Source organism: Patella vulgata, chromosome 4 (assembly GCF_932274485.2).
Source record: "Patella vulgata chromosome 4, xgPatVulg1.2, whole genome shotgun sequence".
NCBI classification, from domain to species: Eukaryota; Metazoa; Mollusca; class Gastropoda; family Patellidae; genus Patella; species Patella vulgata.
Genome location: NC_065882.2, coordinates 51,238,892 through 51,264,847, shown reverse-complemented (window position 1 = coordinate 51,264,847; position 25,956 = coordinate 51,238,892). Strand labels below are relative to the sequence as shown.

Genomic DNA, 25,956 nt, shown 5'->3' with positions numbered 1-25,956 from the left:
GAATGTCATGTTAATGGAATGAAAAGTAGACTACAAGGAGTCTACCCATGTATATTTAGTGTCAATTGAATTTGCACAGGATATCAAAAACTTACTGCCATTAATAATCAAAAGCTATAGTATCGTTATTATCAGCAAATATAAAGAAAATTGCGTTAAATAAGGGAAACTATCAACATGAAACTAACAAAAAATCGAACTGATCATTAAGAATTACTCAATAAATTGATATGCTTCCCACCATTCACCTTCCTCACTAATTAAGGTTATCACGACATATTAATTGAATACATGATGCAACCATCATATCGTGTCATGTTAATAATAATAATCACGCTGTTTATTGTGAAACAGGAACAACCGGTGGAAATGATCAACCGTCCTTTGTCCCCAGATATTCGAGGGAGGCGACGTGTGTTGTTACAGAGATTCCCCCCACCCCGCACCATCTAGCAGTAATGTGTGGAGGTTTGCACCGGATAGCCTATTTTACTATCCGGTCGCATTTCCGGATTTTCTGGATAGCTATACAACATAAAACTGGTTCCTATAGACTTCATATCGTACTTGCCATTGTAGTTCCGCTTTTAAATTATTGTTATGCGTGCGTAACTGAAATCTGATTGCCTCATCTTGATCTATATGTTCCTTTAACTTCCCAGGAAGTCTTATTTTCAATCCTTATCAACTCGGTGCTATGCCTCCTTGACTATCATTTAATGTATACTACATACATTCGTAAAACACACCATATTCTCTTAACTAAAATGCTATTTGATATTACTCACAATCTTAAACATGATTTGATTCATCTGTCCACTTTTCATTGAATTACTATTGAAAAGTATATGTATGGTTTGGTGCTTATTGTAACAAAATTTCTCCCTTGCTGTGAGTTCTTTACATTTAAGTCAAGTCTGCATCACTGTCAGTGGGTTTGTTTGTCGTATAGGTTTTTGTTTGGTGCGATTCTCCGGCTCTTACTACATGTATTACACAAATGGTAATAATATTTGTGCTGTGATTTTTGTACCAGTCGATGTCACAGGAAGGTATTTGGTTATATTTATTCTCCATGAAGGTTTTTGTTTTACCCATTCTTCATAAAAGGTTTTGTTTTTAAAGGAGGCTTTTGTTTTTACTCATTATTCGTTAAGACTTTTGTTTGTACTTGTTCTTCGTGCAGGTTTTTATTTTTAAATATTCTACATGAAGTTGTGTGTTTAATACTCAAACAATATTTAACCTATAGGTTTCAAAAGGCATTCAACCAAAACTATTGTTCAGTTCAGTTCAATGTAATCATGGATGGTTGGCATTTTGGAAGACCAGACTTGGTAGCAATTCCACAACTACCACATTGCTGATTTTGTTTTTATACTTTATGGAATTCTATTTGAGATGATTTACATCTATTTTCTATTTTATAACTAAATTACATAATCTGACTTATGTTTGAAAGGCTTAAAACCTCTTTGATTTAGGCGAAAGGTTTCTCGGGATTTTTCAGATATGTTTCCCCCTGGTTGGTTGTACCGGAACAGCTCCCAGTCGGCCTGATGTGTCTTTAAGAGTTACTATTATACTTAATTAGCCATGAGGCCATTTTGTCTGCGATAGCATAATATCGTGGAAGCAGTTTTACTAAGACGGAGCAATTTATTGGTCAACTGAATATTGTCGATAATCTAGCAAGCTTCATTAAATTAAATTCAAAAACGAAACCTGTGCGTGAGTGTCTCTTTTCAGTATGATGTTGAATAAAAAACCCAATTCAGTTATTTTGACGGCATATCAATTTCTCTTCTTTAACGCCTTTCTGCACGTAATTTGCTATATGTTTGGTAAACCATTGATATTGTCCTTTAAATGATTACTTTCGTTTATTTGTTATTTCCACGTTCCCCATATTAGATTTTACACATAGCCACTTTTATTGAGAACAGCTCCCTGAAATTTTCTGCTTGATTCTGCAGTATTTTGAAATTAGATTCTGCGTGGCTTGATTTTATTTATATGTGGAAGAGAATTATAGGTTGCGGCAAGAATATTGTTTAGTGTAATCGCAGGCCATGCGATACTGTTGTGGGTAACCCTATGGCAATAATAGAACTGTTAGATACGAATATATAATTAACTGTCTAGCCCAGTGGAAACACGCTTCATGTATTATAATCGCGAATTTGGGATTTATTCTAATTTTTGCGGTTTATTTCGTATACGCAGATATTCAAATGTGACAGTTTAGCTGCTTGTCATCCTGTGTGAGTCTATTTTATTTTTTTAGCATTCCTCTCCTCTTTGAGTTATTTAATTCACGCATTGATTGTTAGATATTGCTCCTATCGGAGCCGCGCATGGCATGTTTTCGCGTATTTGGATAACATTCGGACGACTATTAAATTCCCGTTCAAATAAATATATGAAGACAAATCTCCGGCAATTGGAAAAATGGATTCACATTTAGTTTCAACGCAGGGTGTGGCAAATTTATGCTACCGTCTGACAGACTTTGTTTAATGTCTATTGTTGGAAATTTTTTGGCTTATTCGTGCCACCAAATTTTGTTGTATTTCATCATAGATCTGGAGAATAGTTTGCGAGAAATTTAGGTTTTGATATCACATTAACCAGTGATGGTTTCGCGGTCACACGTTATCGTTACGGAATGGCCATACTTTATCAATTCCTCTTATTAATTAATACGTACGATATGAATTTGAACAATAAGAGTATTATTATAGATTATAAAATAAACAAAATGTAAAAACTACCTGGGAATTCACCCACTTTAAAATTAACTCTGAATAATTAGGAACTTGGTTAGAAATACACATATTACTGGCACAAAATCAGATTCCTAAATGTACCTGAATGTGTAATGTAATCAAGTAATTACAAAGGCATTCGATCATTAAATTAACGTAGGTGGTTCATATGTCTAAATTCTAAAATAACATAGATAACGATGACAAACACTACCCTTTAGTAAATCTATCAATTCTGATTGTTTTTCATTAATGGCGAGTTCTGTCTGGCGTCATGAATACAATATTTAATTTAGAGTGTTGTTTGACGATGCGTATGGCGGCGTTGGCCGACAAAACTCCTATGTACTTGTACATATTGACGTACACGTAAAAGAACCACTGACAGTTGAAATTCGAAATAAAACCGTGGGATGTCTGGGCAAAATGTCCCTCGTAGCACAATTTATGGCGTATTCCTGCCTTCATTAGCTCCTCTCGTTACAGAAAAGTAAGAAGTTAAACCTCACTCCGATTCCTTTAATGTTCTGAATTCTCATTTAATTTACATACAAGTAGTTGATAACGGCGCCTGTGAATTTATTTCTGGAAACCAGCAGGCATGTTTATAGTTTCTACATGTTATAGTATAGTGTAACCAGACTGTCTACTGTACCCACATTAAAGAATACATAAAATACGGTTAAAACGTCAAAGTTTCAAATAACAGTAATCATGTACATTATATCAAGTCAGGTCAAAAATATCAAAGACTACAAATCCAGAATCAGGAGCTACATTTTACTGGATAAGGAAGTGTGCTATATATACTCTTCAAAAAAAAAGAAACGCATAGTGACAGTTCGTCGTCGGTATACTCTCGCTCTACCATCGCCTCGTTGCAATAGGAACCGCGACTCGTCGCGGAACCAAACTGTTCTCCAGAGTTGCTATGGTCATACCCTGTGTGTCTGAACCCATTGAAGTAGGATTTGACGGTGTCGGCGTATTTCAAAACAACAGCTCTAAGGGGCCGTCTGGTTCGTAATCCGGTTTCACGTAGGCGTCTATGGACTGTGTAGACGTAGGCGTAATTTCTGCAAATGACGTAACCGGATGTGACGATCCAGGGCAGGTGGGGTCATTCTTGTTCGGCCTGAGCTTGGGCGGTTACGAGTGGAAGTTCGCTGTCGGTACCTATCCCAAAGGCGAGAAATGGTATTCTGGAAACATTCAGCATCCTGGATACATATGTCTGGGATTAACCTGCTTTTAACCTACCAATAGCGTTGTTGCGTTTGTCTTCGTTCAGATGTGGCACAACTTGGCTCGTTGAGTGTTTACATATGCAACTGATTTTGAAGCCGAAAAGCTTGCGAAGTTGTTAAACTCATGTGTCTTGGTGCAATCAATCGAAAACAAATTTCGGCAAAAAATATGACCAGACACAATTTGTGGCCCAACATTTAAAACCAATAATGACTTTTTTTATCCTTACATAATGACATTAAAAACAAGTAAGATTTACGGAAACAACGATCCCGTTCAAATAAAAAAATAATGAAAAATGGGCTGTGCGTTTCTTTTTTTTGAAGAGTATATATACTCACCCTGTTGTTCTAGCTTTGTTCATGTTGTTTTGGGCGATGCTTCGACAACGTAAGAGCGACCGACATGCAATGTGTCATGCTTGTACTTTTTGGCAATTGCGCATCGATTGTCGGACATTGATTTTTTTATATTGACGTCACAATTCCAAGATGACTGTGATATTGTCATGATTGGTTCCTGGTCCATACAGTACGCCCGTACCTGTTTTTGTTCAAAACATAACTAGATTACACATCGTGTTAAACAATACTCGCTATCGGTGTAAAATAGGATTTTATTAGAAATGAAATATTTTCAACTAAATAAGACGGTATCTTGTATCAAAAATTCATTATAATCGTGTTGCAGATCAAAAAGGATATTACTATAATTGGAATATTTTCAATTAAATCTGATGGTATCTCGTGTCTTAAATTCAAAGAATGCGGTATCCAATACCCTAAGTCATTATGATAGTGTTGCATCGACTTGACTTTAAGAAAGGCGAAGAAAACGATTTCAATAATACCAAACTCAGTGCTGGCAATTAGTTTGAGATTTGACTCTGTCCCCGGAACAGAGATCTTTTTCATACCCGCGACAATCTCATCATTTCAGATATATTCACGTATAGATTTGCAGCACAATCATTATGCATTTGCTTGATCAGGATACCCAGGAGAACAACCACTTCCAACAAGGTTTAAACATGTTTGCTGCAATAGTTCACAGACATATTATACAGACCGGACAATCTGATCTACGTTCCAGGTTATCCAGTCTAAGATATAATCTACAGGTGATGAATGCATATTTCACGAACATTATTTCAACTTGTGACTGTTTTGACAACAGACTTGCTGAAATTAAAACTTAGTAGAAGAATGGCCGTGACCAATGACAAGATAAAGATCGATATTAACAGATATCTGAAATAAACTATACATTTGTATGTCAGTCTGTCACGTCAAGGGATATATACCGTTTGTTACCACCGACTTATTGTCTAAAAATATAGTTTACACGATCTGGGCAGCTTTAAGCATGTACAGTTGGACTGAATGTCTTGGTTAACAATTTGACCAAAAAACTTTATATATTCACTTTTGCTGCTATCACACACACCTGGACATGAATAACGTTAATCAAGTTTGACTGTTGCGAGGTTGAGATCATTATTCCTATTTAGACGAGATGTATTGCTAGAATAAATAATTTTAAAAACTCGGTATTAACAATTTGGCATATATCCAAGCAACGCCATGTTTTTCGAATACGTCAAGTCAATTTTAAGTTAATCACGATTCTGTACACTGTATAAATATAATTGAAAAAGAAAACTATTGCGAAAGGTTTTTCTGTCACAGAATTTCTGTCATTAACAGAAACACAAAGATCTTGAGAAACTACTGCAATAAAATTTGTTAATAAATAGATTTTACTTCAATGCACAGAAAACTTCTGGAAATTCTGCTGCTACGGAATTCCTGTTAATATATCGACTATAATCGTATTCCCATAGTCTCAGATTATCTTCCGATCACCTTTAAATAAAGTAAAACTTGTATCATATTTGCGGAAAACAAAGGTTTCGTTGTGTGACAATCTATGTTTAAAAGCCTGTTTTGAACATGGAATATATGAATAGGTTTATGGTCTGTATCTCTACAATTCCACCAAAAATGTATGTTTAAATATGCACGATAAGCAATATTATAAGTATATCACACATTGCTTTGTTAGATCCATATATTCATAACGACATTGACAGACATTATGTCAAATGGGAATATGAATATTTGAATAAATAATGTGTTTGATATCTCTTGTAATTCCAACACATTTTAAATGTTACCATCTAACCCGCATCAAAATATTTCGGTTTCCAATATTCTCATGCAGTAATGTTCGAAATTAGTAGCAAGGAACAATAGTCGAATAAAAAAACGGTTTTAGATTTAATATAGAAGCCTCTCGCTCCTTGACTTCGCGTTAACTAAGTGAGGAGGCGATACCAGGAAGGGACAAATGGGTTCGACGGAATGAGATGAGGTTGAGACCATTTGTCGCGACTGCTTGGCTTCGCGACGGGATACTTGTCAGCTTCCATAGATTAGATATATTTTCTTTTAATACAGTTGTTTATTTGTAACACTCATATTAAACATTATAATGACATGCACCAGCCACTCGACAATACTGAAAGATGTTCTATAGAGAATCCAATAAATTTGAATTGGTGACGGTTCGTCTTATCGTGTATGTTAATCTAAAAATGGCCTACATGGAATTGACTAGACACCATTTAATCAACAGTTAAAGTATAAGTAGAAGATAAGGCTATTGACAATAAAGTAGAATCTTATTAATGCTTCATTAGTTTAAACCCAGTCTAATGTTCTTCCGCTATTTCTGCTGATCAATGAAATCGCCATTACGAATATCTGAATCGGGTATTCACGGCTTCTCTAGGATACAAGTTGTTTACAAGTCTTAATTAACTATGGGGGAAATCTGTTGTAGTATCTGTATTAAACATAGAAATACCAATAACAGTAATATGCTTTTATAGTATTTTCTGTCAGAGCATATTGTAAAAACATGTACGTTTGCATTGACTTATAGTGATATATACGTTTCATTGTTTCCACGTTTTCTCATAAAGTGCTTTATTTACGAGTCGATACGACCTTCGGACACATTACTAAGCTAACAACGATGAAGGCAGATTAAGCAATTTCGCTAATGGTCACCTTTAAGGTTTATAGGTGATACTATTAGTCTAATTTAAGCTAATATCACAGATTGTGCTGATAGGTAATACTGTTCTTTGTATGGTAGGATAAAAGTGTAGTGTGTGGTGACATACAGCCTACCTAGAATATTTATTCCGCATGGATTGATGATTATCTATAAGCTGGAAGTTAATAAAAAGCATTAATTGCCTTGTGGGATATGTATCCCACATTTTACTTTATTGTTACACCGTTAATACAGTTGACAACATATCCTTTAATTTGAATACGAGGGTACTCAAAGTGACATTGCTGCAATAAAAAGCTAAGAGATATTATTCACAAGAGATGCTGGGTAACTGTCAACCTAACACCCGGCTATTTACAGGCGAGATACTAAACTATTGGAAAATGCCGTTTTTCATTTAGCAACACGACGCTGAAATCATAAGGGAATGGTAACTGGCAGACATTACTTATAACTCTCACAGAAATGAGACATTTTCTCAAGCGTGTAAATAATAGTTTTATTCCTGGAGTCGGCAACTTTTATAGGTTCTACCATAACACTTTATTTACCACCACTGTCAACTCGCTTAAAACAATTTACTCAATTGTCCTTTGATGAAAGTTTACGAGTTAGATTTAATTTCGTGGACAATTACTGCTGACCCGGAATGAGTACTCCACCCATTAGATTTAATACTTAAAATAACACGTCAAAGCGTTTCACAAATAAATATCTCGAGGTCAAATCTGGACACCATTTTTAGCTTCGGAGAAATTTCTTTAGGTATTCGAAGCAAACAGCAATATATTTTTTTCTTAAGTATATTGTGTCTTTTTTTACCAATATAATATATGAGAATTCTTTTTACACAAATAATAGTTAATCACATTCCCAGTCGTTAGTTCTTAAAATAATTTAAAGAAGAAAGGCCTACGCGAAATAGCTTTTTGTGAAAATATTACAGTATTAGTATTAGCACAGTCAAATTTCAGCCCAAAGAATCTTAAATACATGTACTTTCTATATCATTTTGAGAAACAAAAGAGGATAATGTTTAAGATAAAGAATGGTATATATGGGGATTTTTCTAAAAGGGGAGGGCGATCTATTCCACGATTTATTACTGCTGCAGAATCATTTTTAATGAATGACAATACATACGTTATATATCTTAACGACCCACAGTTGTCATTATCTTTACGAAGATACATGTAGAAAAAGTTGGATGTATGGGTGGTATCCATTTCTAACTACTGTTTCCAATACTATGTATAGCTTTCCACGAACATGCCGCTATTTATGCAAGTTTATTCTGCAGGCATTTAGTTCTGTATAATGGCCATGTACAGTAAAAGTCCATACTTGAGCACTTTAAAAAAGATTAAATGGTGACGTTGATATATTGAAATGACTTTGTAATCGTCCAATGAAAAATGTCCATTGTCAGACTATTTCTCTGATAAAGTGCCCAGATAATACAACTGGTTTGCAAGAAGCCCAGAGAAGCACTGCATTAATTCCATGTTGAACAATAAATCAGTCTGATAATTGAGCCTCATTTGACCTGACGAAAATAAAACTCCAATTCGACCTTTTCTAATCCGCCTTTGCGTTAAGCCAAATTACAAGTAGGCCAAATTTCGAAATATCAGTCAGTGTGGAAAGAAAATAAACTTACAGAATATTTCTAAGCCTAACATACTTGATGGCAAGGCACCAAGATCTGTTTTAGTATACATGATATCTATTACTACGATAGGATTGTCTACGATGCGTTACAAAAGGGTTGTCCCTATTGGTACGTGCAGATACGCTCGGATACATTTCGATACGATCAACACGGTGGTTACGATTGACCTTAATATGATAAGAGCTGTTAGGATTACCGCGATTACAACACGTTTAAAACCACGATTTCAATCGTAGCGCGAATCGTGATAGTGTGAACCTAGCATTAGGACCCCTGAAGCCAAATGTACGTAATCTGTTTTCAATCCGGCTGACCGTTGTCAGTATTGAGATTTGGGTCAGATTAAAGAGTAACTTAGTACTATGTTGGTGCCTATAATGTCTAGTTCGTCAACACTTATGTCATAACCTGTCTTCTTTTTAACACAGCTAAGTATACAGGGAAACCATCTAAAGCTTAAATGGTATAGCGATTATGGTTCATCGTTTTACTATTTGTATCGTGACTGGTGAACCTTTATTGATATTTCAGGGCTATTGGTTGGCCGAATGGTCTAACGAGTGCGCTTTACTTTTTAGGTCATAAGATTTGTCATTGAATCAAATGGTGTTGTTTCGACGGTCGCCTGTCTACCACGTTGGATTTCCCTCACTTCTAAAGGCCCCAAAAATTGTAACATGTGTCAGTCCCGAAATAACCTATATTGATATTTCATCATATATAATGAACGTTTACATCGACGCAAACATTTGGTTAATTTGGTTCTCAGTTTTCTAGTTCAATAAATAGTTTCATTGTCTAATGTCCGAAAATGTAATTAATTTATAAACCATGCATATGCATTTTGCACTGCTGCTTCTTTATGGCTTAATAACAAATACAGTGCACTTTCTTGACGTAAAATTTTTCTCTTTGATAAAGCTAATGATGTTGCCTGCATTTTGTTTTCTCTTTGATCAACTTATTTCCGTATTTTATATGGTTGGTTCTACACGAATTCTGTGCAAAATATTAATTGAAATACACTTTGTTAAAACAAAGTGCAAGGGGTGTACGCACTGTTTAATACTTAAAGGGAATGAGCAGTATCTGTGCGTTAAAACAGGGATGGACTGAGAAGGAGCCTTCGAGTAAAGTAAGCTTTAGGGACCCGGAAGACGTTGGTGTTCCCATCACGTAGCTTGGGGCTCTTGTTAGTCTTTAATTTAAAACCCCGTCACCGCTCCAAGGACCCGGCTAGATTGGAGTCGCCTAACGGGGCCAGACCCAAGGACCACCGGGCCCCAGTCCGCCCCTGCCTGCCAGTAAAGACAGTATGCGTACATGAACATATGTTTGACATCGATCCCCATTTTAACCAAGCAAAAGCAGATAAAACAAGACAAAAATTCCCATTAAAAAACATAAGGTCTTCCACATAACCACGTGTAGCGCCTGTGGAAATATCTTAGAATTGCTGCAACAAGACAAAATCCCCATTAAAAAATATAAGGTCTCCCCTATTACCACGAGTAGCGCCTGTGGAAATATCTCAGAAAGTTGTATTGCTGCAACAAGACAAAATCCCCATTGAAAAACATAAGGTCTTCCCCATTACCAGCGCCTGTGGAAGTATCTTAGAAAGTGATATTACTGCAATAATTATCGTCTTTTTTAAACGCCCACGTTTCGGTGTCAACTTTGGTGTGAAGCATTGGGTCATGAGAGGACAAACCTTATCGAAATTCATAGTTACGCAGGCTTCTGTTTCGAAAAGACCCCAGCCCTTGTCAATGCGACGAAAGCTACAGTTTTTGCAGGAATATTTTCATGTTTCAGTGTAAAATTTGGGTTAAAGCATTGGGTCATGAGGGGAAAACCCTTATCGATATTTATCGTTCCGTGGCCTTCTGTTCAGGTGTTATCCCAGTCCTTGTGAATGCGATATAGGTATGATTTCAAATTCTGCGTGCATTATTGTATCGATATTCAGCGTACCGCGACACTCCATTCCAGTGTCCAGCCACCCTTTTCAGAAAACCATGTGAATGCGGTAGAGGCTACAGTTTTTAACTGATTTTTCTTTTCATGTTTGGAATCATGCAACCGTCCCTTCCACAGTTAATCCCCCCCCCTACCCTCTTTTCCGAAAATATTGTTATAACGTGGTAGAGACTACAATAGATTTAATTCAGATTGGCACGAAGCATTAGGATCTTGATATGATAAAGGCTATTGATTGTTATCCGCGAGAATACGTCCTGTTAATTTTCAGCGTTAAAGGGCTTTCTGTTCCAGAGATATACTATTCAAAAAAGTAGGGGATATTTGATTTTTAAGTGTTATTAAAGTCACCTAATGAAACTGACGAAGAAACAAATGACAAAATGAAATGAAGTTCACATTCATCGATTTATTCCAAATGATCGTTTGACTAAGTAAGGCACAGACTGACCATTATAAGGGTAAAATGATACCCGGGGTCAAACAGCAAAGTTACCACAGCATCACAACCAAGTCAGTAACGGGTAAATCCTCCTCTGTTTGCCAAACAAGCATTGATCCGACGTGGCATACTCCTAATGAGACGTCTAAGGTCATTTTGGTCCAGATTGTCCCATTCCTGTTGCAACGCAGCAGCAAGTTCTTGGACATTGGCAGGACGTTGTTGACGTAACCTCTGTCCAAGCATGTCCCAGACATGCTCGATGGTGGAGAGGTCGGGACTCAGTGCTGGCCAAGGTAATGTGCTGATGTTCTGTTGTTGGAGGTAACCTGTAACGATCCTGGCCCTGTGACATCTTCCGTTGTCATCCTGGAAGATGAAACGGCGGCCATGACGTCGTGCGAACGGCACAACATGGACTGCCAAGATGTTGTCCCGGTAGTACTGGCCTGTAACACGCCCTGCAACAACATGTAAAGCCGTTCTTCCAGCAACAGTGATGCCTCCCCACACCATAACAGAACCACCTCCAAATCGATCATGTCTGATGACGTTAACGTCTTGGAAGCGCTCGTTTCGACGACGCCACACCCTCCTACGTCTGTCCCAAAAATCAACAGTGAACCTTGACTCATCTGAAAACATCACATTGCTCCAGCGTCGATTATCCCAGTGTTGACGATCCCTACACCAACGACGTCTTGCCTGAATGTGATGATCTCTCAAACAAGAGATCACGCGAGGACGTCGGGCGCGAAGGTGACCCCTATGCAGTCGATTCCGAATCGTCTGGCCACTCACTCTCACACCAGTGTCTGTTTGAAGACGAGCGCTGATCTGATTTGCTGTGATGACACGATTTCTCAAGGCCAAGGTACGGAAAAATCGATCCTGGGCTTGAGTTGTCGCCCTTGGTCGACCTGAGCGTGGTCTGTCCTGTACAGATTGTGTATCACGGTATCTGGACCATAGCCTGCTTATGACAGACTGAGAAACATTCATCGTCCGCGCCACAACCGCCTGTGTTGTGCCGATCTGTAGCATGCCAAGGGCACGTAACCTTTCATTTTGGGTAAGCCGACGCATATCAAAATTTGTTTTCTGGTCACTAAAACAATTAAACTGATGTTTCCACCCTGGAATTCAATGCCACAATGACTGTAACATTCAAAGTCAGAGTCGTGCAAATCTTGGGTTGGACCCCCATGATGATCCCAAGCACCACATGCATTCCATGCGGTAGCTATTGGTGCGTTTGGGCGTCACATGTAACTGGAAATGTTTCTTCTGTTAGGTTCTATAGTGACCTTTTTCGTAGTCATTTGCATATTTTAGTATTATGCCCCCAAAATCAAATATCCCCTACTTTTTTTTAATAGTATATAATATTACGTTCCCGGAACAGTTTGTGAACACGATATTCATCAGATTTCTTAAAGGCATACCGGCTCCATATTAAATTGTGTCAACATCCAAGTTTTCCTTTGGGATAAACTGCTGTTTGTGGCATTTTTGTTTCGAGATATGACTGTTGCGTAGGCCTAAGTGGGTAAGACGCTAGCCTGGAGTTCGGGTGTTCGATCCCTGCATTGACCGAGAAAGTTCATCTAGACTTTCCGGCGTGGTTTTCCCTTGTCAGTGATGCGTGCAGGACGGAGGGCCTGACAAGGACAGCTGTCTAGTCGTTCGGGTGGGACTAAAAACCGAGGTCCCGTGTACACATTGGCGTGCACGTAAAAGATCCCTTGACAGTTGGAATTCGATATAAGAGTAGGCCGTAGTGCCCCTGTCCGGGCAAAATTTCCCTCATAGCCCACTGTATGGCATATGCCCGTCTTCATTAGCCCAGTTCGGAGCAAAACAGTAGGACGTTAAACCCCATTTCATTTCAACGCATTGCGTCGCTATCTTCATCTATCGGCTTTTAATGTAGAAATTTAAAATGTTAAATATTCTCTTTTAAGTACTGATAATGAATGCGGGCTTTGAACTCTGTCTAAAAAAATCCCGATACTACTTCTCATGTGTTTTTATTCCAGATCGTTTAACTTTTACAAATTGAATATAACGTATTTCGTGTTTCATTTAAGTTCCACTACACAAATGGCTTACATATATAGGTCCAACATTATAAAAGCCTTGTTTAAGTAGAAGTGGGCGTTCTGTTACAAGTTATTTAGCTAATTTTATAGTATCAAATAGATGAACTGAAATCCTAAACCGGATGGCAATAATGCCTACGAGCAAAGACGAAACATTTTTACCATCTAGACGGAAGCGAAATCTCATTCAAATAGCAAATAATTGGAGCGGTTTTTATTATTGGATTCATTGATACTCCTAAAATGAAGATGAATTTTGTCAAGGTGTCATTTATTATGAAATAATTGGTTATGTGTCGAAATAATGACATAATAATATGTTTCTGTAATTGACAGATATCGTGATGCGATTGGACAGTAATGGCGTTTACTTTTTCTGAAAAGCATCATGTGGTTTGACATGTGGGCTTATTTTTAGCTTGGTGTGAATTATTATATGTAACACCATACACTTTAAACATTTTTTTAGTAAACAGCGATTCTTCGCTTTGTGATTATTCTGTAGGGTATGTCTTCTTTCCTTCTCTGTTTCAAGATATTGAATTTTCAGAACATTTAATGTTATTTCTTATTTAATTGGAATGTTGACATAGATAATATAATGTTTGCTGTATTTTGGGTAGGAACAAATGGGATGGTTCCTTCTATAAAGTTGTTTCCGAAACATCTTGACCCCAGACGTTGCTATAGGTAAGTGGGAGTCACTTGGCTTATCTCAAAGTTGTATATCTAAGACAAGTTAACTACTTGATCTGGGAAAACGTTGGTCTAGTGTGTCTGTTTACACTTTAGACAGCCATACTCCGACAACTTCAACTTCATAAGGGATTATCGTAAATAATAAACAGTCTAAACCTAACATTTATTCCGGTGACTCTACTGTACTGGCGGTCATTGTTTCAGGACTATCTATCTAACCATGCGTTGGTCCGAAAAGTCGGTGTATGCGTGTAAGGTCAAATATATTCAAATTTTCAATTACCGTTTTTATATTATATCACACTTTGTTGAACTGACGTGTAATACTTATTCCATAATCTGTTCGAGATATTCTAATATTTTAATCAAACTATTCTTTTAGATTTTAGATAAATAAGATTGTTTTCTGATACACCCACGTGATTGCGCCGATACACGAAGGATAATTCGTAGTATTCAACTTTGTTCAACGCTAAAATATTACGATACTTGCGTATGTTTTTCTCCTTAATCTGTAAATTTTATATGCCTTTCGTCTGACTTTCTAAAAGCTTTGATGAAATAGTTTTAATACAATTCTCATTCAGCTAAGTGCAAAGTAAGTAACGATGCTTACCAACTGATTAACTATGACTTGGATTAGTCAGTGAAGTGTAGTAGACCATTTAATGACTTAACAGGTTTACTAATATTCTTTTAGAACAGTCGGTCTAATTTGATTATTCGGTTAATTTGGTATTGAGAAAACAGAAGACAGATATGTGTCCAAGATTTGTTTAACGTCAATCCGTCTTTATTAGTATGACCCGGATGGAGCAGAAAAGTGGAACGTTTAAAAACATTGATCTCAAGTGTTTGACGTCAAATATAGTATATTTGATTAAGTTGGAGTGAAAATTCGACCAACCACCATTATTCTCCTTCATCTATTCGATCATTATGGTCCAGGAGTTAATGACAAAATAATATGGTCACCAGTTACAATAGGTTTGACCCCCCCCCCCCCAATTTGTAGTGGGTGTCCATACAAGTAAAAATCATTTTGTCAGATTGCACACTGCTGGAACATATCGCCACAGCAACACCTAAAAGTAACCCGCATTGGGCCCAATATTAGGTCATAAGTTGCATGGCTGAAACTTTCTAGAAACAAAGGTATCCATAACTGGATTAAATATTTTACACAATGTTGTAAGATATTGAATAACATTCTGAACGGTTGTTGAATGGGGATTGTGGTGTGCCACAAAGGGAAAACAGAACGTTTGAAGGCATAAATTCAATACTAATCCTAACTATCTAATCATTTAGCTATAATTAATGCAGTTTGCCGTGAATTGGGTATGGTATGCTTACTCTTTTTTTACAACACAAGATACAGTTTCTCATTTGAGGGTTTCATATAGCTAACAAACATTTGTTCTACTTTGTGTTAGAATATTGAATCCTGCTGCGGTTCAAAAAGGTATCATTGGTATAACATTATTATAAGCCTATATAAAGGGAATGGGGTGGGGCCATGTATAGATCTTTGTTTCTGCTAAGTATCATCCATGTAACTAATGACCATATTATTAGCCCAAGTTTTCGGGCGTATTCGGACAGACTGTTGAGCAATCTGACTTAGGGAAAACCCCCAAACGTTTGGTTAGATATTTGAAAATTATATTTTCCATGTATGGATCTTTGTTTCTGTTAAGTTTCAGCCATGTAAGTGATGACCATATTATTAGCCCCGTGAGGAGATATTGGGTGTGGTCTGACTTGGGGAAAGCCCCGGAAATTTTGGTTAGATTTGTGAAATAAATAGACTTTTCATTAATTTACCGAGAAAACATTGTTGTGTTTATTATTTTCGTTGGTAGGACGTTAAACCCCATTTCATTTGATATATTATTTGAAAGTACATACAAATCCCGTACAAGTCGCAACGTCGAAGAATATTTTATGTTGAAATATAATCTTTCTAGACGAAAGAATATACAAGGGGATATAAATTTATCTCTTAATTTCCGTCTCTCCCACAAATTCTGCCTGGGACCGGATATTGGCTGCTACGGTCAGATTCCAGTATAACTTGTCCTGTAATACACCCGAAAGATTATTATTCTATTATATAAATTTGGATAAAACAACTAAAGTAAAACAGATGTCTTTTTCATAAAATCATAATAATATCACATGCATATTTCTGATAGATGTTTTACACCTAAATATTTTAATAATTATGTTTTTAAATTATACGAGATTGCTTTGTTCTAGTGGATAATGACTTCAGTATGGAGACCATAAAATCATAATAATACCGAGTAATTTTGATTAAAGAATGCTACAACTTGTCATTCAAGATCCAACCAAAAGCTAACATTTGTGTGGGTTGACTTTTCTCAGAGGAATGTTATGACGTGATATTACCTCGGCAGACATAGCCCGATGAGCCAAAACCCTTATATTTGAGAAATCGTGTGTAACTTTTTCACAGCAGAAACTGTATTATTATATTTCTTAATAAGCGTTAATTCTTTCCTTAAGGCTTTGTATAAGAGTAGGGCTTGGAAGTTTGAAATTCATATACTATGTTAAGAACTATTGGTTAAAAATCACTCTTAAAAGATGCATTATGTAAGATTTGGATATAGAGCTGACAGTTCTCGCTATAATAGTTTAAATATAGATAATGAATGTCAGTCAAATTACGTCATTCTGAGCGAAGTTATGATTGTTTGAAGAATATCGTACTCTCGACTTTCATTGCTACCGGTGTTACGTTAATAAACAAAGTCTCGATTATCTTCTTTTTTTTAAAATTAAGTTATTAAATGGCGATCGTGTTTCAATCCGTTCAAAATAGCAACCATCCGATAGTCTAGAGAGTTGATTATGGGTTTGACGTGTGAATATATGTCTAATTAGTAATTTATATAAACTTTGGGGCTAAAAGAAAGATTTAGCTAATGTCTAATGCATTTTTAATGAATATATTTTCAATAATAGTCGGTTATTTTGTTTTATGCTTTTCAGAAAGATGGAGGCCAATATATCGAATAACGCTAACTTATCCATATTCTTCCGCTACAGTATAGCTCAACTGCACGAAAAATTTGCACCAACCGCTGCTGCTATTGACCAATCTGTTACTCCTATTCTTTATTTTATTGGAATTTTAACCAATCCACTGTCAGCTTATATCTGGTTGAACCGAAATACAAGAAAGAACAATTCAAGTGCCATATACCTTGGAACCTTATCAATATCTCATTTTACTTTCCTCATACTTCATATTTTCGTGGAATTAAACTATGCATGGGGTGTAAAATCTTATAATGACTACATATCGTGTGAAATATTCAATGTAGTTTATTATATACCCCAATATTTAGCGCCTCTCTTAGTCTTGGGTTTTACCGTTGAACGATATATTGCTATATGCTTTCCCTTCAGCAAAGAGAAGTATTGTACTGTACACAGAGCAATTATGGTCATCGTTGGATTATCTGTGCTTTCGGTGCTACTGTGTATCGTCCAGGCGTACTTCTGGACCTACGATCCGCGAAAACAGGACTGCAACCATCGACCCGAAGCTGTAGAAGGTGCACAAGCTAGCATTCTATCCATATGGACCTGGATCAGTGAACTTCTAATATTCGGCATTCTTCCTTTAGCAGCTTTAGTGTTCAATGTGTTAGTTATTATGGAAATTCGTTCTCTGACGGCTGGTGGCCCGGCTTACATGTCATCCGGTGGCGGCCAGGCGGCATCCACCATAACACTTCTTTGCGTTTCGTTTTACTTGATTTGTACGTGGTTGCCTGCTACAGTAGTGTATTCGCTTCAACAAGCTATTCATATCGGCGGCGAATATTTAACAGACGACCAAATTGCTGCTGATTCAACATGGAAAGGCTATTTTACGTATTACATTGTTCGTAAAATAGTAGAGGAGATCACATTGTCAAATTCAGCCTGTTATTTTTTTATCTATTATATTACTGGAAAACATTTCCGTGAAGAAACCAAATTGATATTGGGAATTAAGAAATGTTGTAAACGCCCCACAAAAGACTCTGGACTTTCGGATTATCAAACTGTCTCGAAGACCAAAAAGATCACTAATGGGAATTCATACGCCACAAATGTGTGACCTTGATAATTCTATAGATACGAAGCTGTTCAGATGATTTATGAAGACTTCGTTGAGGTTATATACGCTCGAGTCATTACACTTATTAAGTTCTCATGGTATACATATGATATATGACTTGCTAATAACAGTTAATGGTGCAGAAAGCAACTGTGTCTTAAAGGCAACGGTGTCGATAAGTAAAGTGATTTGGAACTTTCTGGCGATAATGGTGCCATACAGCTTCTATACTGCTTTATAAATGTCTATTAATAATCTTTGCTTGTTAGATAAATAATTCTTAAATTATGTACTGACAAATTATTATTAAATGCATAATAAAATATATAATTTAAAAAAACAAACAAATAAGTACACTGGCCAGTTAAACATTTTGATGCCATCTTTATATGTATACCTACAGTTAAACCATCATCTGATATGCAGGGGTACTAAATTCCCGTAAATTCAAATTTGGCTATGTAAACAGATAATTGATTATACATACGAGCGTATATCAAACTTTGTTAAATTCTAGAAGCGTTCACCGTATTTATGTTTTGTCCACCGAAAGACATCGTTGCACGTCTAACAGTTTTCCTCTCTCCTGGACATAGATACTGGGAGAAGAATTCTTTTTTATGAGAGTCACATTTTCATATACATTTTTATAGATTACCGCGGCCAATGGGTACACATATACTCGATTTCTTCTCCACTCGTTTAGGCACATATTCAATTGAACCCAACTGCTGCCAAAGCTATTTAAATGCTTCTGACTAAGCTTGTGGATATTCTCCAACACTCACACACACGCATTTCTTTAGTTCCCATCTCTCCATTTCTGAAGGTTCGCATTGTATCCATAAAGTTGAACCACGGTGGCTGACTAACCAGGTCTCGGGTTCCATCCCTGTTGTGGCTGAAAACGCCCCACCTTGCAATGAATAGTGTCTAGTAGTTGATATGGAACAGGTAAAAAAGTGGCTCTGGCGGTTGGAATTCAACTAAGGGTAGGCGGAACACCACTGTCCAAGTAAAATGTCACTCATATAGAAAAGTACGATGTTAAACCTCATTTCATTTCAATGTCCAATACGACTACCCATCAATTGTATTGAACACCCACGGGATCGCCGTTTATCCACGGCGATTAACAATATTTACATAATAATAGTTACCCCCAAGCTATGGTCATCTTTTTTCTCGAGTTTTATTTGTAAGCGTTAGGAATCACCCATTGTGTTGAACGTAAATCGATTGTGAAGAAGCGAGAAGAAGAAATCATTAAACACAGGGTGATTCTTTGATAAAACGAATCATGCGAACATAATGATCTCTTGAATGTATTTTAGCGTGAAGTCATTTGATTTACCGTCACTTAATGCCCACGGGTTGATACAATACCCATGCTATTTGATATCAGAAAAACCGAGTATGAGATCACCATGTATAAAATCTGACACATTAGTGTGAAATATTAGAAATGGAGTCGAAATTATCATCAAGACCTTGTAACAAAATCACACGGCCCCTTTTTTAGTCAATAAATTGTAGAAGAATTTTTAGAACTTGAACAAGAAATTTATTACAAAGAATCGATATGTCAATACGCTAATGATTTCTCTTCAAAATCTGTTTAAAAGCAAAAATAAAAACTGTTACAAAAAAATATGACAGGTTTTATATGAGATAATGCTCTTCGATATTTGGATGATATAATAAAATACCTAAAAAAAATGTTTTTTTTACCGATTCTTTAGAAAAGATCTGGACATCTGTCTTAAGTAACTGACAACCCGCGTAAGGTGGTTTCAGTGGATAGAGACATCCTCCTGAAGACAATAAATAACGCACTTCCCTGGAAATCTTACAACGTAGAATTGAAATTTGATAGGCTTCTTTTTATAGTTACATTGTTTTCGATTTAAAAGATGTCGCTATCTGAAGGGTTTGCCCTCCTTGGTCATGACGTGATTAAAATTTACTCTTCGTGTAAATATTCTGCGGTTCAGAAGAACTCAATAACGAAAAAGCCCAAGTATATTTTTCTGGCTAAAACACGACCACGTTATTGCGATACGGTAAAATCTCATTTGAGAAACTTGAGTTAGCATTATTAATTGGAGTTTTGTCAGCTTTAGCCCTTTTCTTTATTCGCAAAACTGACAACATAATGCATTTCCCATCTAGTTTGTAATTAATGCTGTCCAGTCGTATCTAAACTTGAATTATAAAATGCAATTCCCCTGGAGGCACAACAGAATAGTTAGTCCAGCAATTGTCGGGCGAACCACCTTTTTATTCTCATGATTTATCGTTACCGACTCACTGCATGGAAAAGAACTACCCCGTCGGTTCGTCATGCATAATTGCTTGTTGACGCTCTATCATTGTCTTTAAATCTATACTCGGTTTTTATGCTCAAGAGACAAACAGTCCTATTCATTTTAAACCATTTCAGATAATCACCGTGAGACTTATCACCCTTAATCAATTTGAAAACTTTTGTGGACAATAAACCTTTCTGGGCTGTTCTTGCGACTTAACTGCTATGGGCGTATGTTCAATTATTTCAGAAACAATCTCTGACCATTGCTGGATTGACTTCTGATACTTGAGGTGTCTATTCTTCCTGTTCAATCAAATTTCTCCTAAGTACAGCAACATCACATACCTTCGTTTAATCTGGGGTCTTCCCAGGTATTAAAAAACGGGGAAAGTATCGTTCGTCTCCAAACAGTATTGTTTACATTGTAGCCGTTTTGATAGCCTCGTTTGTCACGCAGTTAGTTTTTCTGCAATATTCTGCTATGCGCTGGTTAATTGGGAGTAATAAATTTCGTGAGTAACTTTATGTAAACGTATTTGGAGCTCTAGCCTCTGTTTAAACCCGAATGAAATTGATATGTGGTTAGGTATTGGTTGCTAATCGGACTATTGATCAGTCATAATTTGGAACATAAATTTGATTACATTACGGCAGTGTTGAGTGGGATTAGGTCGAATCAAATGAAACACTGCGAGGAGTATGGGGTTGAACGTGTGATACTCAGACGAACAAGAAGCCATTTTGTATAATGAGGGTGGAGGGGTGGGAGTGCTTTTCAGACAAGGCTGTTGTTGAACAGTTGTTGTCGCAAGCAAAGTTCTTAAAATTTTGCTTTGCGAACAATGGTAGTATCACCGAGTATGATATAAACTCATGGTTACAATCCATGGTATAAAAAAAGTCCGGAACAGAACGCGCACTTTAACTTTGTAGAACTTTTACGCCTCCAATTTTACAATGAAAACATTTACTGGAAATTTAAATAAAGCCATGGTGGAAGGGCTTTTCACAATTCTGGTTCTGGGCTGCTTATTTGAATAATTAAACGTAGTATAGCATTACATGCTATAAAGCACTAAACTAATAATATGTCTCTTGCATCAATTTACTATAGATAACATGAAAAGAAGTTTACCTATGGACGATGGCGGGATAACTAGTTTTATTGGCGGTACATACATTGACGATAAAGGTATTGTAAAAGAAATTAATATACGACCATTTCTTAAGGGGTTATATTCTTCTCCTCTGAGAAGCTGGGATCTGCTATGTCGCCAATGTTGACTTTGGCATACCCTACATACTCTTTTCATTCAAATATGCCGAGTTGGTTAAATGATTTCAAGCCGACACTCCGTGGGGTTTCTCCGAATCCTCCCACAGCTAAAGATTCATACGCGCAAGCAAATTATTAAAATATATTGAATCATATGTTAGTATCGAGAAGACCTGGTTTGTATCGAGTGGGCCTTAAATCCCGTTTCTATATATCAATGATGTTTGGTAATGGTAAACGCTATTTGTCGACGTTTTGTTTTATGGTCGATTGCTTGTTAAAGCGCTCATTTCCTAACCGAAAAAGTTGTGTATGGGCAGAAAAAAAGGAAGATTTTTGTGGCGTTAACTGGAGGTCAATGCATGGTCAACCAAGCGCATAACATCAGCAGTTTAAAAAAACAGTACGGAATTATGACTGAAAATATTTTCGGTCCACATCCCCGGCTGAGGTTAGGCATTTCAAAACGACAAATTTTAATTATGTAGTCATATGTAGTTATAATACTCCAATTACACGATTTACATATTTCAACTGAAGCGTCCACCTTTTGTGGTGAGTTTCTAGTTTGGAGGTATTATTAACAATTACTGAGGTTACACAAAGATATTCAACACAGAAATATATTTAACACCCACCACTAGTAATTTGATATAAGAGCCGGCCGTAGCGCCACTATCCAGACCAAACTTCCCCTCATCTCATAGCACTCTGGCTTGCTTTTGTCTTCCTTGGCCCAGTCGGCACAGAAACGTAGGACGTTAAGCCCCATTTCATTGCCTTTATATTTAAAGATATCAAAGTTAAAGTACCGAAGATTTGTAACGCCCAATTACCATATACGATGCACCTTCAGCTTGTTATTCGGTCAACAACCTAACTAATTGTAACTACAATCATTTTCTTTTAAACATACATTATCCAAGAGCTAAATCTGCCTATTGCAGGTCTTTCTTTAAGCCTGAAATGTTATCTGAATTAGACATTAATTAGCTTTTCCAGACCATAATCAACTCTCGATGTCAACGCCAGCCTGCAATGTTTACTGGATTAGGATACCATTTGCTGCTCCACTTTCATTCTTGATTTCATCATAAAATGGATAATCGAGACTATGTCTTTTTTATCGTACCGACTTTAGTAATGATGATCGAGGCTAGGCCGAAAATTCTATCGCTAAAATCTCGGTTCAGAGTGGATCAATTTGACTGAAATTTTCAGCAAATTCTCTTTACATTATCTAGTTTATTATAGTGAGAACTGCCAGCTCTTTATCTAATCTCCCATAATGTATCTTTAACCCAATGGTACACGTCGAGTTACAGGTGGGGTGGCAACTAATTATTTTCAACCACAGTGTAGCCGTTTTAATGATTTAGTCAAGTGTTACATGAGTAAAAGAAAACATTGTGTTCCAAGCGGTGGGTAAGTGGCTGGCTTACTAACCTACACCTCCAGGGTTAGATACCGATGATGGCCGAGACAGTTTCCCGGTATATTTTGGCGTTGTTTCCCCTTGTCAGGGTCTGGCAAGGAACAGTGTCTTGTTGTTCAGACGGGATGAAGTACCGAGATCCTATATAGACATTAGCGTGCACGTAAAAGAACCCTTGACAGTTGGTATTCAATTACTGTCCGGGTAAAATTCCCCACATAGCACACTGTACATATCCATCTTCATTAGCTCGGTAAGTGCAGATAAACAGGACGTGAAACTCCATTTCATTCCCAAGAGATCTGTACTTATGATTACAAGGACGACACACAACGCACTATGTATAAAACTGTTTGTGTATTGATATTTTCAGAATGGTTCGATTGATCAATGAAATAGAAAGGTTCATCATCGATTAAGAATAATCACGACTGTATTACCATGTAGTTGTATCGGCACAATAGAAACATATTGATGCATGTTCCTGTTCCATTCCTCTCTTTAAACGATTATACACTATTAGTGATTGAAATCTTGAAAACAAATCAAGTTAACCTTTATTGATTATCGATTTATTTTATAATCAAAACTAGTTTTCAGTTTGTATAGAAAGTTTACTAAACGACAAAATGGTTTGTTCACCTTGATTTGTTTTAAAAGTCGATAGACAATTGAATTATTCTATTCAACAGACAGGGTACATTAAATTATGATATACTGATGCATGGCTACAAAAGATATAGAACGCTTAGGGTAAATATAAAACATCAAATGATTTTACTTTGTTGATACTGATCACAACTATAATTGATGGAGTCCCACATCCGGAGAGGAAATAAACATATGATAAATATATACTTCAACTTTAGTAATTTGCTGTGACAATTTGGGCAAGAAGCATCATTTGTTGCGTCCTCTCAAATGTGAGACCTGGAATATGTCTCCGGTGCCACATAAAACTCACCGGAAAAGCATCAGTTTTCCTTTTCATTGACAGACTCTTGGAAAATATGTTGTCGTTTTTCGGTTAGATAGTTTTGACTTTATTATGGGTGAATACAAAATGCAATTGTATTTGTTAAGGGCGTGGAAATCTCAAATGCTACCGCTCCCAAGATGCACTAGCTAGCCCTTCAAAAAAGGCATTCCAAAACAATTATGTGTCCACGTAATTATTTGATGGACATTAAAATATGGGGATTTATGCCATTTTTAATTTGATGTTAAATGAATACGACCTAGAAGTCCTCTGTTAGATACATATTTATTTAAAACGGAATCAATCTGTTTTTTCAATTATAAATAAAATAGGATGTTACGCAAACATCCTGGTGACATATCTGTCACAAACAGATATTCTAAATAAAATGTTATCTAGACTCGAGGCCGAATTCCAAGCCATAAAATATGTCAGTCAATTCTTGTTGATATGTCCATATTTGCTTAATTCTTTGTGTCATTGGGCATAATAACCAGTCAGTTAATTAATAAGAGATATCAGGGGATATAAAGGCCCAATACTAGGTCTGGCCCGTTCAGACGCTTAATTTGAACTGGTTTAAAAAACCCGGGGATCGTTAAACCAGTTTAACCTATCTGAACGCAAATGTGGGGCAAATAAACCAGTTTAAAAACCCCTGCCCGCAACCTGTCTTCTAGAAGGCTTTTTATTTTAAACTGGTTTATCTTAGCCGTCTCAACGGGTTGGCTTAAAACCCCCGGCTCCAACTTGCTTTGAGCATGCGCAGTACGCAGTAAGTTATATTCCTGTGAAAATATCGGGGTCAGACAGTGCCAATGTTATTGAAAGCGTGCGAGAACCTTATAAAGAATATGAAGCTACCCATGCGTAGTTAACTCTAACCTCCGACCGAAGAGGTCAGAATAGTTGAACTGGTTTGGCTTATTGTACGTGTGAACGCAACATGATGCTATCTTAAAAACCCCAGCGATTATGAACTGGTTTAAAAATAAGCGTCTGAACGGCCAGTTCCATTCTGAGGAGAACAAGTAGAAATTGCTGAGTGGATTGTGAGAGAGAGAAAGACATTTTTTTAGTTAATCTAATTGACTCCATTGTTTCTAAGTTATTTTGGAGTGATATTGGCGTTATCTTAAAGTATGTGTCAACGTCAAACGTAAAGTTCAAGATTAGAGAGCCACAACAGTATACGCACCAGTAAAAAATAATAGATAACAGTAATATAAAAAGAAAAGTTAGCAACAAACAAGATTTGTGCCTCTCAATATATATCTCTTGAAAGTAGAATTGTTATTTATGCTGGCTTATTCAAGTCTAGGTTTATTTCCATATATTTATAGCAATACAGATAGTTGTTATATTAAAAGCTCAAGAAAAATGTCTTCTACAGGATTCCAATGTAGGCGAAAACATTTAGGCCAATATATTATCTGTAATTATCTCTAGGTTCAGAATTTCAGAAGAAACATGTTGTCACGGTCTTTTGAAACATAGAGCTAATATGAAACTACCCACACAATAAATCAAAGACATGACACTCCAGGGGGTTATTGTTAAAGAAAAAAAACTGGCAATGAACTAATCATTGAGAACAGAAATGGGGGATGAAATGAAAAGTCACGACCCACTACATATAGCCGTCTGATAATTTTTTTCTCATTTTTGGGTGATTACTGAAGATTTTGCAACAGTAAGTAGGGACTACTTTGTCTCAATATGAAACCGTCTGACTTTTAGAATACGATTATGGCAAATACATTCAACTTGACAGAAAAAATCTCTCAATTGGAAATTGATAAACATCCTCTTTAGC

The 25,956-nt window shown here is 36.6% G+C and overlaps 1 protein-coding gene across 2 annotated transcripts in view; it reads left to right on the top strand.

The window, feature by feature from the left end:
- The window catches only part of LOC126818531 (growth hormone secretagogue receptor type 1), a 38,821-nt gene extending 20,391 nt beyond the window's left edge, over nt 1-18,430 (top strand). For both annotated transcript variants that reach the window (XM_050545995.1, XM_050545994.1), the window contains exon 2: nt 17,020-18,430. In XM_050545995.1, the coding sequence (XP_050401952.1) occupies nt 17,024-18,139 (1,116 nt within the window). In that variant the 5' untranslated portion in view covers nt 17,020-17,023 and the 3' untranslated portion in view covers nt 18,140-18,430. The remainder of the gene's footprint in view (nt 1-17,019) is intronic.
- Nucleotides 18,431-25,956: the final 7,526 nt, after the last annotated feature.